Source organism: Pongo pygmaeus, chromosome 5 (assembly GCF_028885625.2).
Source record: "Pongo pygmaeus isolate AG05252 chromosome 5, NHGRI_mPonPyg2-v2.0_pri, whole genome shotgun sequence".
NCBI classification, from domain to species: Eukaryota; Metazoa; Chordata; class Mammalia; order Primates; family Hominidae; genus Pongo; species Pongo pygmaeus.
Genome location: NC_072378.2, coordinates 89,583,307 through 89,599,018, shown reverse-complemented (window position 1 = coordinate 89,599,018; position 15,712 = coordinate 89,583,307). Strand labels below are relative to the sequence as shown.

The window sequence follows — 15,712 nt, the reverse complement described above, 5'->3', positions numbered from 1 at the left end:
TAGGAGTATTATACCAGTACATTTGAAAAGGAACATAAACTGGACGTGGTGGCTTATGCCTGTAATTCAATGCTTTGGGCCACCAAGGCGGTGGGATTGCTTGAAACCAGGAGTTGGAGGCTGCAGTGAGCTATGATCATGTCATTGCACTGCAGCATGGGCGACAGAGCAAGACTCTGACTTCCCCCAAAAAAAAAACAAAAAACAAAGGAAAGAAAAGGAAAACAAACAAACTTGAGTGCTTTATGAACACAGCATGAGGAATGGAGAGGGTGTCAGAGACTGTCTTGTAACCATTGGTTGAAGGAACAGAGAAAGGTTAGCCTGGAGAAGAGAAAAAAAAGGGGAGACACAAAAGCTGCATTTAGATATCTGAAAGACATTTGTTATTCTAGAAAAAGCAGAACTAAAAGAAATTATAGGGAAAGAGATTTGGGCTCAAAACAAGAATTTTCTTCCAGATACAGCTAGCCCACAGTGGAACCTGTGGGCTTCATTTAGTAACAGTGAACCTCTATTACTGGAATGAGAGTCATTGTCTTTTTAGGCTATGTTTGGGGGCTGCTGTAGACAAGACTGCTGCACTGTGCGGGAGCACAAACCAGATAACCCTAAGATTTTAAAGAATCAGAGTCCTCACTCCATGCAGAATTACAGTCAGGATGACCGTGGGACATCAACCCCAACCGCCATGCTGTGTCTGCTTGGCCTGGAACTCAGCACTTATCTGGCCATAGGCTACAGGATAAAGCTGGGGATGGGGTGAAAAGAAGGGAACCAGCCACTTCCTCAAGGAAGCTGTTTAGTGAAACAGAAGGAGCATTGGATCAAGTCCCAGTTCATGTGCTTCCTGGTCTCTTGCTAGCTGCGCGAGTGGCTCCCTCAAAGCCTGCATTTCTTGCCATGCAAAATGGAAATGATATTGTTCACTTCACAGAATTGCCTGAGGTTTAAGGAAGATGAAGGAGTCCTTTGTGGATGGCAGTGTGCTGTCCGTAGGTGGGTGCTTGTCCAGAGCCCCTGCTCCTTGACCGACAACCTCTAAACTCAGTTTTGTCACCAGTACAATGGACATAATTTCCTTCCTTGCAGGTGGCTTTGAACTGGATGATTAAATAAAATGTTATATATAAAAGCCCACAGCAGAGTACCTGCCACAGAGTAGATGATCATGTTGTCAGCCTCATTCCACCCTCTGGAGCTGAGGAAGACAGGAGAGGAGTGTCCTTTCTCACCCACCTCTGCCAGTCAAGTTCTCGGAAGGTTCTCTTTTACCTGCTTCCAGACCTGACCTCATGCTCACATTCCTCTCCTGCTTCCCTGTCACCTTAGCATGGAGCCTTCTTCTCTGCTTTTTCTTCTTCCTTCCTCTTCTGCTTCCATCTTTTCCTAAAACTCTTTTCTTCTTTATCTCACACTAATTTCCCTAATCACCTTCTTGTCTGCATTCTGTAAAGGATTGTTCTAATGAGCACAAAGTTTAAAATAATATTCTCTGTAACTTTTTTGTTCAAAACAAGATGTTATGTGTAGCATTTTGGGGAGGGAGTGGTGAGTCCTTTTCCATTTTCCTCTGAATTTGCTTAAAGTCTTTTTTTCTACGTTAACATTTTCCCATTCTTGCATCCCTTGGGCTTGTAGTCATTAACTTGCCAGACACACAGCAACTGATTGTCTTTATGACGTTGCTAAAGTTAGGAGAGTGTCATTCACAGGGAACTTAACCCATATATTAACTCAGACATAGCAAATTGCTAAATACGTGCCTTTAAATAAAGAGCTTCAGAATGCCAATTTGATTCTCTTGTTCACATCCTCTCTCATTGAAAGGGGGTTGCTGAAACAGAAAAAGCAAAGGGAAGGGGAGGATAAATTTCAACTGTTTTACTGAGTCAGAAATTGGAACACTGCCATCCGGATACAGGCGTCTCATCCATCCTTCCATCCATCCACTCAGTGTTCAGGAACCAAGTCCTTGTCTCAGACCCAGCAGCGGACTGTGGGGCAGACACTGAAGTGAGTGATAGGATCCCGCCTTCAGGCTTCCTCCCATCCTAGTCTGCTACTCAGGCATCAGGAACTGTGGCTCATTCATCTGTGGATGCCCAGGAATCCTCATGAGATCTAGTTCAGTAAATGTGGGAGTAACAGTAAAAGCAGAAAGACAGAGGGAAGGAAAGAAGGAAGGAAGGAAAAAATAATCAAAGGAAGAAAGGAAATTGTATTTTACTTAGCGCCGGGGTGTAAACTGGTACATGTTGTAAGTGTGATTTAATGATTACAGCGCGAATCCAGGGGAGCATTGCTGCATGTGGAAATTTGAATAGTTTACAGGAAAACGATGCTAATTATCCTTGTCCATATAAAAGTCAGAACGGAAGCCACACACTCTCCAGGTGCATCCCTTAGAACATGTTGAATTTCTTCTGATTTTTCTCCCACTCAGCTATGTTGCTTTTTACTTAGCAGAATAACTTTACCGCTCCAGTCATTTCTAATTTTTAGGTCAGAAAACTGAATTTCTTCCCTTCCAAGGAAACAAAAAAAAAAAAAAAAAAAAAAAAAACCCTGTTTCTCCCCACCTTTTATGGAGCATGGTGTTTCTCTGGGAGCCATTGACTACTGGAAAGAGCATGGCTCTTGACTCTTGGGTCAGTTCATGACTTACCGGCAGCCCTGGGCCTCAGCGTCTCCATGGGAGGTGCAGGAAGATAAATGCTTGCCTTGTGTACACCCCCGCATTGTCCTGACATTCACATGAGAAGAGACATATGCAAAAGCACTTTGAAAACCAAGGTGCTAACTATGTAAGGACTTTTATTGTAAAATATAAAGACCTTTGAGGACAGGGATTTTCTGATTCATCACTACTATACTCAGTGGTGCCTGAGATGAGCTTACAAATTAGGTCTTCCTAAATGGTTGCTTGAGTGAATATATTCTGTACCATGTCACGTTTAATTTCAATCTCAAAATCAATACCACAATTTTTTAAAAGCTCTGAACTTAATTCCATAATGGGATGTTTGATACTTTTCAGAATAAGTATCTTTTAACTCTGGAGGAAAAAATACAAAGAAATGCTGACTTCAGTTCTACAACATAATTAGAATAAGTACAGTGATTTTGTTTATGCTTTGGGTGTAAACTGAATGCACAGAGATCTCAAGGAACCTCAGAAATATTTGTTATATTCACTGATAAATCCCCAGTGCCTAGAACTATGCCCAACATGGAATGGGTGCTTAATAAATATTTGTTGAGTGAATGAATGAGTTTAATAAACATTTATTGAGCATCTAGTATATGTCAAGTCCTGTGGTATACTCTGGGGACTAGCTACAATGATAAATAAACTGTGACCACACTGCATGCATAGTCTATTATCTCCCTCCATTGAAAGAACGTGTGTGTTTGGTGACACTCCCTGGCCTCGGGAGAAGCAACCATGTCTTGTGCACAGCCGATTACCACCATTTAGAAGTGTTGAGCACATAACAAACAAAGCTCAATGGCAGCTTAACTGAATGAACCAATGAGTCAACCAGTCAGTCTATGTTCTCATTTCATAGTGAACTTCAGCTCCACCCTCTCCTTCCCGACCTTTACTGTTTCCCAATGTGGCCAGCTTGTCCTCTGCATCCTCTCTCACATGCCATCTCCTGCTGTTGCTGTGGCCACTCTCTGGAAGCGGCATGCCTCACCTTGTTTCTGCCCTCCTTGCATGAGTGTCTCCTGCTTCCACACCACTCGCAGTGCCACCTGGGGTTTGATCGTGTCACTGGCCCACTCAGGATCCTTCAGCAGCACCTCACTACTTACTGCGTAACATCCCAGCTCCTCTTCCTGGCATTCAAGCCACTCTGCTGTCTGACCCTAACTGCTTCCCAGCCTCACCTTCCACCTTGCAACAGCCAAACTAAATTCCACCACACTCCACAGGAGGGGCTCCGTCTTTCATCTCTGTTCCTTTCCACAGAACGTTTTCTTTTCCTGGAACGACCTTCCCCTTCCCCTGCTTGTCAAAATTGTCCTCATTTTTTGCCACCAGACCACATGCTATTCTCACTCTCAACTCCAAAGTGACTGTCCCAGCCAAAAGTGATTTTCTTTCTCTGCCCTATTACAGCACTCAGATTATACCATTCATGTGTTCCCTATTACATGTTGCTTTTATTGTAATTGTGAATCATACAAGTGCCTGCTCTATTCAGGGACTGTGCTATGCACGTCACCCACCCTTTCTATAATTCTCAACCAGCCTGCAAGGTGAATACCATCATCAGTGGTGTTCATGGTCTGTCCAACATCACACAGCTAATAAGAATGGAGCCCGGCTCTAAGGCTGTGTGTGTCACTGCAAACCTTGTGCCCTGCCCATTCTAGCAGCTGCCTCACTCACAGTTCCTGGTTGTCTTGTGCTTCTCCATGGGTAAAGTGGTGTCCTTGACCTTATGTATCTTGGTTCCAAATGTAACATAGATGTACTTAGTGTCTTCATGGCTTCATGGGCTCAGAACACATGACTTAATAATACCTTGTACTCAGTAAAGGTAGCATGAAGGAATGCCTGAGATGTCTCTCTTTTCTTTTGTAGTTTATGCTGAAGCACATGATCAGCTCTATTTGGTGTTTATCAGGAGCTGACACCTTGATATTCCCACCATCTCCTAGGCTAGTCTGCTCCCTTGTTCCTGGATTACTAAATTGTCCTAACTATTCTCCTTGCCTGGAATCCACCCTACCCTCTGCCACCAAACTCATCTTCATAAATGTCAGCTAGGTCACATATTCCAGTGACATATGGCTTCAAATCCCTGAAAGTCAGGGTCCTTCATTTTGCCTCATCACCCCCACCCCATGACCCAGAGTCACGTGGCAAGCTATAGCTTCTACTTACCCCAATCTCATTCTTCTCCCTGAGCCACTGGTCGCCTCTCTTGAATGCACCACGTGAATACCTGTGCAGTGTTCTTTGATCATGAGGTTTGGTTTTTCCACATAGATGCTCTTTCTCCTCTCCAGTGGACTTATTGGTTTCTTCAGTAAGTACATACTGAGGCTGGCTGTGAACCAAGCACTACACTGGACTCTGGGAACCTAGAAAATAGAAAATAAGACCTGCCCTCAGGAGGCTCCCGGTCTACTGGGGTACACAGACATAAAAGTAGGCAGCATAAAGAAGGGCAGTGAAAAGGAAACAGGAATCTTTAGGGAACTGTCATATTCTACCCATTCTTTATGATATGCTGCCCAAGTTTTTTGTGTGTCCAAACTAATTTTTCCCTTTTATAAATCCTTATAATTCTAATTCTCCTGCATCATTCATTTTGACATTTAGTCACATACTGCCTTCTATGGTTATTTAAATGTTTCCCACACATGTGCTTCCACAGGTGGATTTTAAGTGCCTTGAAACAAGGTGTATGCTTTATGTGTTTTATACCAGCTTCATCAGTTAGCATTAGCTGTGTAACAACACTTCCAAATTTAGTGGCTTAAAACAAGAAGCATTTATTATTTCTCACGATTCTGTGAGTTGGCTGGGCAGTTCTTCTAGTTTGGACTGGCTCGACTGGGGCTAAATAATCTGGGATAGAGGTAGGCGAACCAAAGCCCACAGGCCTGCCACCTGTTTTTATAAATAGGGTTTTATTGGAACACATCCACTCCCATATCGTCTATGGCTGCTTCTGCACTACAACAGCAGAGCTGAGTATTTGGAATGGAGATGATCATATGGCCCACAAGCCTAAAGTATTTCCTGCTGATCCTTTAAGAAAAAGGTTGTTACCCCCCATTCTAGGATGGTTGTTCTGGGGAGGCCTCACCTGGGATGACTCATCTCTGTTCCACATGTTCTCTCATCCTCCAGGAGGGTAGCCTGGAATTCTTTATATGATGCCCTCAGGAGTTAAAAAAAAAAAAAAGTGGGGGCAGCAGGGGGCGGGGTGGCAGCAGGACCTACTGCTTTATACCAAACTGCCTGCTGGACATGCCTCAAGGATTTCATATTCAACCTGTCCAAACTGGAACTCATTACTTTATCAGTGTGTAGGCTTTTTTTTTTTTCCTTTTTTTTCAAGTTTCTGCTTACCTTACATTTTCTATTATGCCTTTGGTAAAAGCAAGTCCTATGGCTAAGCCCCGAGTCAGTTTTGGAGGGACCACCCAAGACTCTGTAAGGAATGAATTCTTGCAGCCATTTGAAAAATAGTCCACCACATCAACCCATTCTTCCCGACCCCAGTGTCCAGTATCGAGCATGTGATAGGTACATGCTTGCTGAATTGAATTAAAAATATAAATGGAATTTTTGGAGGAAGGGAGTATATTAAATAGTTATTGTGTAAGTACCATGTACCAGGTGCTGGGATACAACAATGTACAAAGCATGCAGTTCTCATCCTCAAGGAGCACACAGTCAAACATCAATTCAGTGCATCCTTTCTATCCATTTGTGAAATGGGCTTTCTCTCTAGGATTCTCATTAAGGATCTTTAGCATTTAACTATGACTCTACCATCCATTTGTTATTTCCTGTCTACCCCCACTACCCACTTATTAGCTGGACTTTTCAAGCCTGCACAAGGCCTGCTTTAGGATGCCCCTTCTTCCAGCCTCTTCTTAACCAGTCCCCCTGCACAGGCTCCTAATGCCCCACTTTCATCAGGCTGCTCCTTGCTCAGGAGCCTAACCCATTCACCAAATTGAGCCCAGATCTCTAATATCCTAGAGCAAGCAGCCCATCACAGTCCCCACGCTCCTCCTTGTCTGGACCGCTTCTTGTCTGGACGATATTCCTCAGAATATTTGCTGTGCATCCTATGTCCATGCCTCATTTGTCCTTTCTGCGTAGGGTATCTCCCCTTCCCGTATGTGCCTGTTGAGATACTACACATCTGTCAAGGCCAGGCCAGGTGCCACCTCCTCCATGCTGCTTCCTTGGTTGACCCTACTGAAAGTTATTTCCTCTTCTGCATTCACAAGGTGCCAAGTTGGGAATGCTACTCAAATGGCACATATCACATTCTGTTTGGCATTTGAGTTATCCTGAGTCATCTACTTCATGCATTGCACTCTTCTGGAGATTAAGGACCCAATCTTACTCATTTTCATTTGCTTCTGAATGCCTTGCCTAAGGGAGACTTTTGGTAAAATCTCATTTTATGAATAAATAACTGATATTTGCATAGCACGTTTGCCATTTCCCAACTCTTTTATTTGCCATATTTCTAAGAGGCCATTGGTTTAAATATATTATGTACCACCAAGAAAGAAAGAAAATATTAATTAAAATATAAGCCACCAACTATAAGATATATCCTTATTTCTGAAATATCATTAGGTGAAAAAATGTACAGACTGGAATCTGTGACATACAGAATATTAAATCCAGTTCGGATATCTATCGGTATCCAATTAGACATTTATAAAACACCTAAATATGCCAGGCATTAGAATCTCACAACAGCCATATGAAAGAGGTAGGGTGGGTAGTAGTATTCCCATTTTACAGAGGAAAAAATTGAAGTTCAAAAGGGCTCCAGTGCTTGTTCAGAGTGAAACAAATATAAGTAAAAGAGCCAAAGCTTATGGCATAAATCTTATGGTTAAAACAAAGCTGCCTTCCTAAAATCACCTGTGGGTATCAAAACCTGTAAGTCACCTCTAAGTCTTATTATCAGTGTGCACCTTTTTCTTTCTTTTTATAGCACTACCTACCCAAAATTATATGCACATCATTTGGCCTTTCAATTTGTTTTTTCCAGCTGCATTGTTTTGTCATGTTACCCCAAGAACATCCTGTTACTTGGCATAACATAATGTAATGTGATGTGATATTTCATGCTTCTTAGGAAAAATTAGAATGATTGTTGGATGCTTAGATTTTTCTTGGGAAGTAATTAGCAGGCAGAATCTCTGTCACACACACACCCCCATAGGAGTTTCTCAACCATCATTAGCCTCAAAATAGTAGAAGGCTTTCCAAACCCAACACTTCACTTAATTAATTACCTCATCTGAATACTTGCTTTTGGATTTTAAGAAATACTTTGTGGAATATGCAGTTGAGAGACAAAACATTTTATTGGTATATTTAGATATTTGTTACATTTTAGAAGGAATTGGTATGTGCACATTTTGACTTTTACATAAAGCTCAAGCTGATTTTAAAGAACAGGTACACTAAAAACTCTTTTCCATATACATCTGGTTGTATTTTCATTTTATTCAAATTGCCAGGTAAAAGAAGAAAAACGCAAGTGGAAGAGACTTCTCAGATCAGCAGGAACTGGAATGTGTTCAAGTCTTGGCAGAGCCAGGTCAGCCTTTCATCTGTCTAAGGGAGACGTGTTGAAATACCCACACTGCTCTCAGGATTACTCAGACTTTATTTGAGTAGTTTGTCAATTGCTGGTCACTACACTTTAGGGAAAAAAAAAAAAAAAAACAGTTGGAGAGAAGGGAAAGAGGCAAGACTAGCCAAATGATACAAGATAAGATCTGTAAAGGAAAATCAAGAGAAAGAGGTTGTTTGGCTTAGAGAAGAAAAAGTAAAGTTAATTTCTAATTTCAGATACATAAAGGTGTTTGGGTGAAGAAAATTACAGTTCAGCTGTATCCTATGACCATTAATCACAAAACAAGAGGAAATCGCTATTTGTGCTAGACACATGGCATGGTGACAGCATCCTAGAAGTAATTCCCAAAGGATAGTGAGGTGTCCATTCTAAGACCTTTAGGATTCAGTTGCCTAAAGTGAATAGGAGACCAAACTAGAAGTCCTCTAAGACCTCTTTAGCTGTATATTGAGTTAATTGCCTACTTTTATAACTACCCAAACAACTTTCAGATCATAATTATCAGATATATTCTTTAGCTTCTACCACTAGCCGTTATGACATGGGTAAATTTGAAGCTAGGGTGGAGTAGACCTCATGAGAACTTGGCGAATAAAGATTACTCAGCTCCCAAGTCCTTATGTAATATAGGTGTCCTAGTCCTTCTGTCTTGTAGGTCATATGATGGCTCACGCCACACACATGGTCCACATCACCTCTTAAAGATTTCCGGGTGCTTAATATTTGAAGAGTATTTTCCCTGAAAATATTCCCTTTCTTTCCTGCATGATCAGTTTCTCCCTTTGTACTAAATCTTTCCCATTGGTATATAAAATCTTTAATATTGCCCCAGGAAAAAACTTCCTTGTGTCACATTCTCCTTTAGCTTCTACCCCACTTTACTGCTCCCTTTCACACAAAACACTTCGAACTTCTTGTCTATAGGTATTATCTAGACTCATCTCCTGTTACCCTTGACACACTCCATTAAAGTCTCTGACACCACTGCTTCATCAGAACTGTTCAGAACAAAGCTACCAATGACCACCTTGTTGCCTCATCTTCCTCAGCTTCTCAATAGCTTCCAGCACAGTCAATCACTCCCTTCTTCCTGGAACCCACTTTTCTCTGAGCCTCCATGACAGCTCCTCTCATGGATTTTTTTTCCTTCTCAATCACCACTGCTGTCTCCTCCTCTGTTAGTTTCTGAATTGGTGTGCCCTGGGGCTCAGTCTGTCCCTATGTTTTCTCTCTGCAGTCTCACTTGTTATCTCCTCTGCTTCCAAACCTTTATGGCAACAACTCCCAAATTTATATCTTCAGCCCAGCTCTCTCCCCTAAATATCAGACTTAGATACCCAACAGGGTACTTGACATGTCCACTTGGATGTTTGATAATCATTTCAAACTTAACATATCCAAAACAGAACTCTTAATTTCTACCCACACCCTAACCTACACAAACACTGGAAACTGTCCATCTCCCAATTATTCTTATCTCAGTAAATGACACCACCAGCCATCAACCAGGGATCCTGTACCTCACCTTCCACATCCAAACTATCAAAAACTCCTACTGTTTTATGCCCAATCAGATATCGAGTCATTTCACCTCTTTCTGTCTCCTCTGCTACCTCTCTCAGACATGTTGCTTCGATTTCTCACCTGAACTACTACATTAGCCTGCTACCTGGCTCTGCTTTCATTCCTGCCTCCCTGCAGTTCATTCTTAAAGAGAATCTAGAAAAAGCTCTTCAAAAGCAACAATCAGATGTCACTCTCCTACTTTCTAAAAACTTTTAAAGAAGACCTCTTCTTCTGCCAGTATAACAGACTTTGTACTCCAAGGGGTATCTCTGTTGCATTTTAGAACTCCTAGGAAGTAATGAAAGTATCTAAGAAAAAAATACAAGTAGCTAAGTGCATATATGTCAACAGTAAACAAGCCGCAAAAGGCAGAATTGCCCATCCCTTGTGTTTGTGTGGGACAGTCATGTGGGGGTGCAAATGGGGACCATACTGCAACTCCCAGTTTAAGCCTGGGATTCTAGAAGGGAGATAAAATAGCCCAGGTTGGTAGTACCACTAAATTCCAGATAAAGCAAATGTAATTTAGGCTTCTAGTTTTTTTTCACAGATTGGCATCTTGAGCTTTCAAAAAAGATTATCAAACAAGGAAACAAACCACCATGAGTGAAAATCAGCAAAACTAGCGTTAATATGTTAATTACTCCTTCCCCACCAAGGACTTTAGATGTTTGAATTATCAGATAAGAAGAAACTAGACTACCTTATATAAAGAAAAATTAACTTAAATATAGAATACAAAAATGGTGAACAACAATGGTCTCTCACAATCACCAGTCACTTCTGCAAAAGAGCTAAAGAAAACCTTCAGTAATAAAAAAAAAATTATCAAAAAATTTAGTGAATAAGATTTTTTGTAATGGACTAATTAATGAACTGGAAGATAAAACTAAAATAGTTTCATGCAATGGACCACAGAAAAAGAGATGGAACTATAAGGAAGAGAGGTTAAAGTTTGGAGGGCAGAATAAGCAAGCCTAACATAAGCCTATTTAGAGTGTCAAAGGGAACAAAAATATGCAGAATGGAGATGAGACAATGTTTAAAGAGATTGTGGCTCAGAATTTTTCTTTTTTTTTTCAGTCAAGAGTTTTATCTTTTGTGTTTTTTGTTTGTTTTTTTTATTTTTTTTAATTATTATTATACTTTAAGTTTTAGGGTACATGTGCACGAAGTGCAGGTTAGTTACATATGTATACATGTGCCATGTTGGTGTGCTGCACCCATTAACTCGTCATTTAGCATTAGGTATATCTCCTAATGCTATCCCTCCCCCTACCCCCACCCCACAACAGTCCCTGGTGTGTGTTGTCCCCCTTCCTGTGTCCATGTGTTCTCATTGTTCAATTCCCACCTATGAGTGAGAACATGTGGTGTTTGGTTTTTTGTCCTTGTGATAGTTTGCTGAGAATGATGGTTTCCAGTTTCATCCATGTCCCTACAAAGGACATGAACTCATCATTTTTTATGGCTGCATAGTATTCCATGGTGTATATGTGCCACATTTTCTTAATCCAGTCTATCAGTGTTGGACATTTGAGTTGGTTCCAAGTCTTTGCTATTGTGAATAGTGCCGCAATAAACATATGTGTGCATGTGTCTTTATAGCAGCATGATTTATAATCCTTTGGGTATATACCCAGTAATGGGATGTCTGGGTCAAATGGTATTTCTAGTTCTAGATCCCTGAGGAATCGCCACACTGACTTCCACAATGGTTGAACTAGTTTACAGTCCCACCAACAGTGTAGAAGTGTGTCTATTTCTCCACATCCTCTCCATCACCTGTTGTTTCCTGACTTTTTAATGACTGCCATTCTAACTGGTGTGAGATGGTGTCTCATTGTGGTTTTGATTTGCATTTCTCTGATGGCCAGTGATGATGAGCATTTTTTCATGTGTCTTTTGGCTGCATAAATGTCTTCTTTTGAGAAGTGTCTGTTCATATCCTTTACCCACTTTTTGATGGGGTTGTTTGTTTTTTTCTTGTAAATTTGTTTGAGTTCATTGTAGATTCTGGATATTAGCCCTTTGTCAGATGAGTAGGTTGCAAAAATTTTCTCCCATTTTGTAGGTTGCCTGTTCACTCTGATGGTAGTTTCTTTTGCTGTGCAGAAGCTCTTTAGTTTAATTAGATCCCATTTGTCAATTTTGGCTTTTGTTGCCATTGCTTTTGGTGTTTTAGACATGAAGTCCTTGCCCATGCCTGTGTCCTGAATGGTATTGCCTAGGTTTTCTTCTAGGGTTTTTATGGTTTCAGGTCTAACATTTAAGTCTTTAATCCATCGTGAATTAATTTTTGTATAAGGTGTAAGGAAGGGATCGAGTTTCAGCTTTCTACATATGGCTAGCCAGTTTTCCCAGCACCATTTATTAAATAGGGAATCCTTTCCCCATTTCTTGTTTTTGTCAGGTTTGTCAAAGATCAGATAGTTGTAGATATGCGTCATTATTTCTGAGGGCTCTGTTCTGTTCCATTGGTCTATATCTCTGTTTTGGTACCAGTACCATGCTCTTTTGGTTACTGTAGCCTTGTAGTATAGTTGAAGTCAGGTAGCGTGATGCCTCCAGCTTTATTCTTTTGGCTTAGTATTGACTTGGCAATGTGGGCTCTTTTTTGGTTCCATATGAACTTTAAAGTAGTTTTTTCCAATTTTGTGAAGAAAGTCATGGGTAGCTTGATGGGGATGGCATTGAATCTATAAATTACCTTGGGCAGTATGGCCATTTTCATGATATTGATTCTTCCTACCCATGAGCATGGAATGTTCTTTCATTTGTTTGTATCCTCTTTTATTTCATTGAGCAGTGGTTTGTAGTTCTCCTTGAAGAGGTCCTTCACATCCCTTGTAAGTTGGATTCCTAGGTATTTTATTCTCTTTGAAGCAATTGTGAATGGGAGTTCACTCATGATTTGGCTCACTGTTTGTCTATTATTGGTGTATAAGAATGCTTGTGATTTTTGTACATTGATTTTGTATCCTGAGACTTTGCTGAAGTTGCTTATCAGCTTAAGGAGATTTTGGGCTGAGACGATGGGGTTTTCTAGATATACAATCATGTCATCTGCAAACAGGGACAATTTGACTTCCTCTTTTCCTAATTGAATACCCTTTATTTCCTTCTCCTGCCTGATTGCCCTGGCCAGAACTTCCAACACTATGTTGAATAGGAGTGGCGAGAGAGGGCATCCCTGTCTTGTGCCCGTTTTCAAAGGGAATGCTTCTAGTTTTTGTCCATTCAGTATGATATTGGCTGTGGGTTTGTCACAGATAGCTCTTATTATTTTGAGATACATCCCATCAATACCTAATTTATTGAGAGTTTTTAGCATGAAATGTTATTGAATTTTGTCAAAGGCCTTTTCTGCATCTATTGAGATAATCATGTGGTTTTTGTCTTTGGTTCTGTTTATATGCTGGATTATGGTTATTGATTTGCATATGTTGAACCAGCCTTGCATCCCAGGGATGAAGCCCACTTGATCATGGTGGATAAGCTTTTTGATGTGCTGCTGGATTCGGTTTGCCAGTATTTTATTGAGGATTTTTGCATCGATGTTCATCAAGGATATTGGTCTAAAATTCTCTTTTTTTGTTGTGTCTCTGCCAGGCTTTGGTATCAGAATGATGCTGGCCTCATAAAATGAGTTAGGGAAGATTCCCTCTTTTTCTGTTGATTGGAATAGTTTCAGAAGGAATGGTACCAGCTCCTCTTTGTACCTCTGGTAGAATTCGACTGTGAATCCATCTGGTCCTGGACTTTTTTTGGTTGGTAAGCTATTGATTATTGCCTCAATTTCAGAGCCCGTTTTTGGTCTATTCAGGGATTCAACTTCTTCCTGGTTTAGTCTTGGGAGAATGTATGTGTCAAGGAATTTATCCATTTCTTCTAGATTTTCTAGTTTATTTGCGTAGAGGTGTTTATAGTATTCTCTGATGGTAGTTTGTATTTCTGTGGGATCGGTGGTGATATCCCCTTTATCATTTTTTATTGTGTCTATTTGATTCTTCTCTCTTTTCTTCTTCATTAGTCTTGCTAGTGGTCTATCAATTTTGTTGATCTTTTCAAAAAACCAGCTCCTGGATTCATTAATGTTTTGAAGGGTTTTTTGTGTCTCTATTTCCTTCAGTTCTGCTCTGATCTTAGTTATTTCTTGCCTTCTGCTAGTTTTTGAATGTGTTTGCTCTTGCTTTTCTAGTTCTTTTAATTGTGATGTTAGGGTGTCAATTTTAGATCTTTCCTGCTTTCTCTTGTGGGCATTTAGTGCTATAAATTTCCCTCTACACACTGCTTTGAATGTGTCCCAGAGATTCTGGTATGTTGTGTCTTTGTTCTCGTTGGCTTCAAAGAACATCTTTATTTCTGCCTTCATTTCATTATTTACCCAGTAGTCATTCAGGAGCAGGTTGTTCAGTTTCCATGTAGTTGAGCACATTTGAGTGAGTTTCTTAATCCTGAGTTCTAGTTTGATTGCACTGTGGTCTGAGAGACAGTTTGTTATAATTTCTGTTCTTTTACATTTGCTGAGGAGTGCTTTACTTCCAACTATGTGGTCAGTTTTGGAGTAGGTGTGGTGTGGTGCTGAAAATAATGTATATTCTGTTGATTTGGGGTGGAGAGTTCTGTAGATGTCTATTAGGTCCGCTTGGTGCAGAGCTGAGTTCAAGTCCTGGGTATCCTTGTTAACTTTCTGTCTTGTTGATCTGTCTAATGTTGATGGGGGGTGTTGAAGTCTCCCATTATCATTGTGTGGGAGTCTAAGTCTCTTTGTAGGTCACTCAGGACTTGCTTTATGAATCTGGGTGCTCCTGTATTGGGTGCATATATATTTAGGATAGTTAGCTCTTCTTGTTGAATTGATCCCTTTACCGTTATGTAATGGCCTTCTTTGTCTCTTTTGATCTTTGTTGGTTTAAAGTCTGTTTTATCAGAGACTAGGATTGCAACCCCTGCCTTTTTTTGTTTTCCATTTGCTTGGTAGATCTTCCTCCATCCCTTTATTTTGAGCCTATGTGTGTCTCTGCACGTGAGATGGGTTTCCTGAATACAGCACACTGATGGGTCTTGACTCTTTATCCAATTTGCCAATCTGTGTCTTTTAATTGGAGCATTTAGCCCATTTACATTTAAAGTTAATATTGTTGTGTGTGAATCTGGTCCTGTCATTATGATGTTAGCTGGTTATTTTGCTTGTTGGTTGATGCAGTTTCTTCCTAGCCTTGATGGTCTTTACAATTTGGCATGTTTTTGCAGTGGCTGGTACCGGTTGTTCCTTTCCATGTTTAGTGCTTCCTTCAGGAGCTCTTTTAGGGCAGGCCTGGTGGTGACAAAATCTCTCAGCATTTGCTTGTCTGTAAAGTATTTTATTTCTCCTTCACTTATGAAGCTTAGTTTGGCTGGATATGAGATTCTGGGTTGAAAATTCTTTTCTTTAAGAATGTTGAATATTGGTCCCCACTCTCTTCTGGCTTGTAGAGTTTCTGCTGAGAGATCAGCTGTTAGTCTGATGGGCTTCCCTTTGTGGGCAACCCAACCTTTCTCTCTGGCTGCCCTTAACATTTTTTCCTTCATTTCAACTTTGGTGAATCTGACAATTATGTGTCTTGAGTTGCTCTTCTCGAGGAGTATCTTTGTGGCGTTCTCTGTATTTCCTGAATTTGAATGTTGGCCTGCCTTGCTAGATTGGGAAAGTTCTCCTGGATAATATCCTGCAGAGTGTTTTCCAACTTGGTTCCATTCTCCCCGTCACTTTCAGGTACACCAATCAGACGTAGATT

At 40.7% G+C, this 15,712-nt stretch overlaps 1 protein-coding gene across 7 annotated transcripts in view; it reads left to right on the top strand.

Annotated features, from left to right (window-relative positions):
* Positions 1-15,712, top strand: part of BACH2 (BTB domain and CNC homolog 2) — a 368,045-nt gene that overhangs the window by 226,870 nt on the left and 125,463 nt on the right. For 5 of the 7 annotated variants that reach the window (XM_063666431.1, XM_063666430.1, XM_063666432.1 and 2 more), the window contains one exon: positions 8,248-8,327. The exons of the other annotated variants lie outside the window; for them this stretch is intronic. Coding sequence is in view for 1 of the 5 variants with exons in the window: in XM_054491575.2 (XP_054347550.1) it covers positions 8,248-8,327 (80 nt within the window). In the remaining 4 variants the exon portion in view is untranslated. The remainder of the gene's footprint in view (positions 1-8,247; positions 8,328-15,712) is intronic. 7 annotated transcript variants of the gene reach the window in all.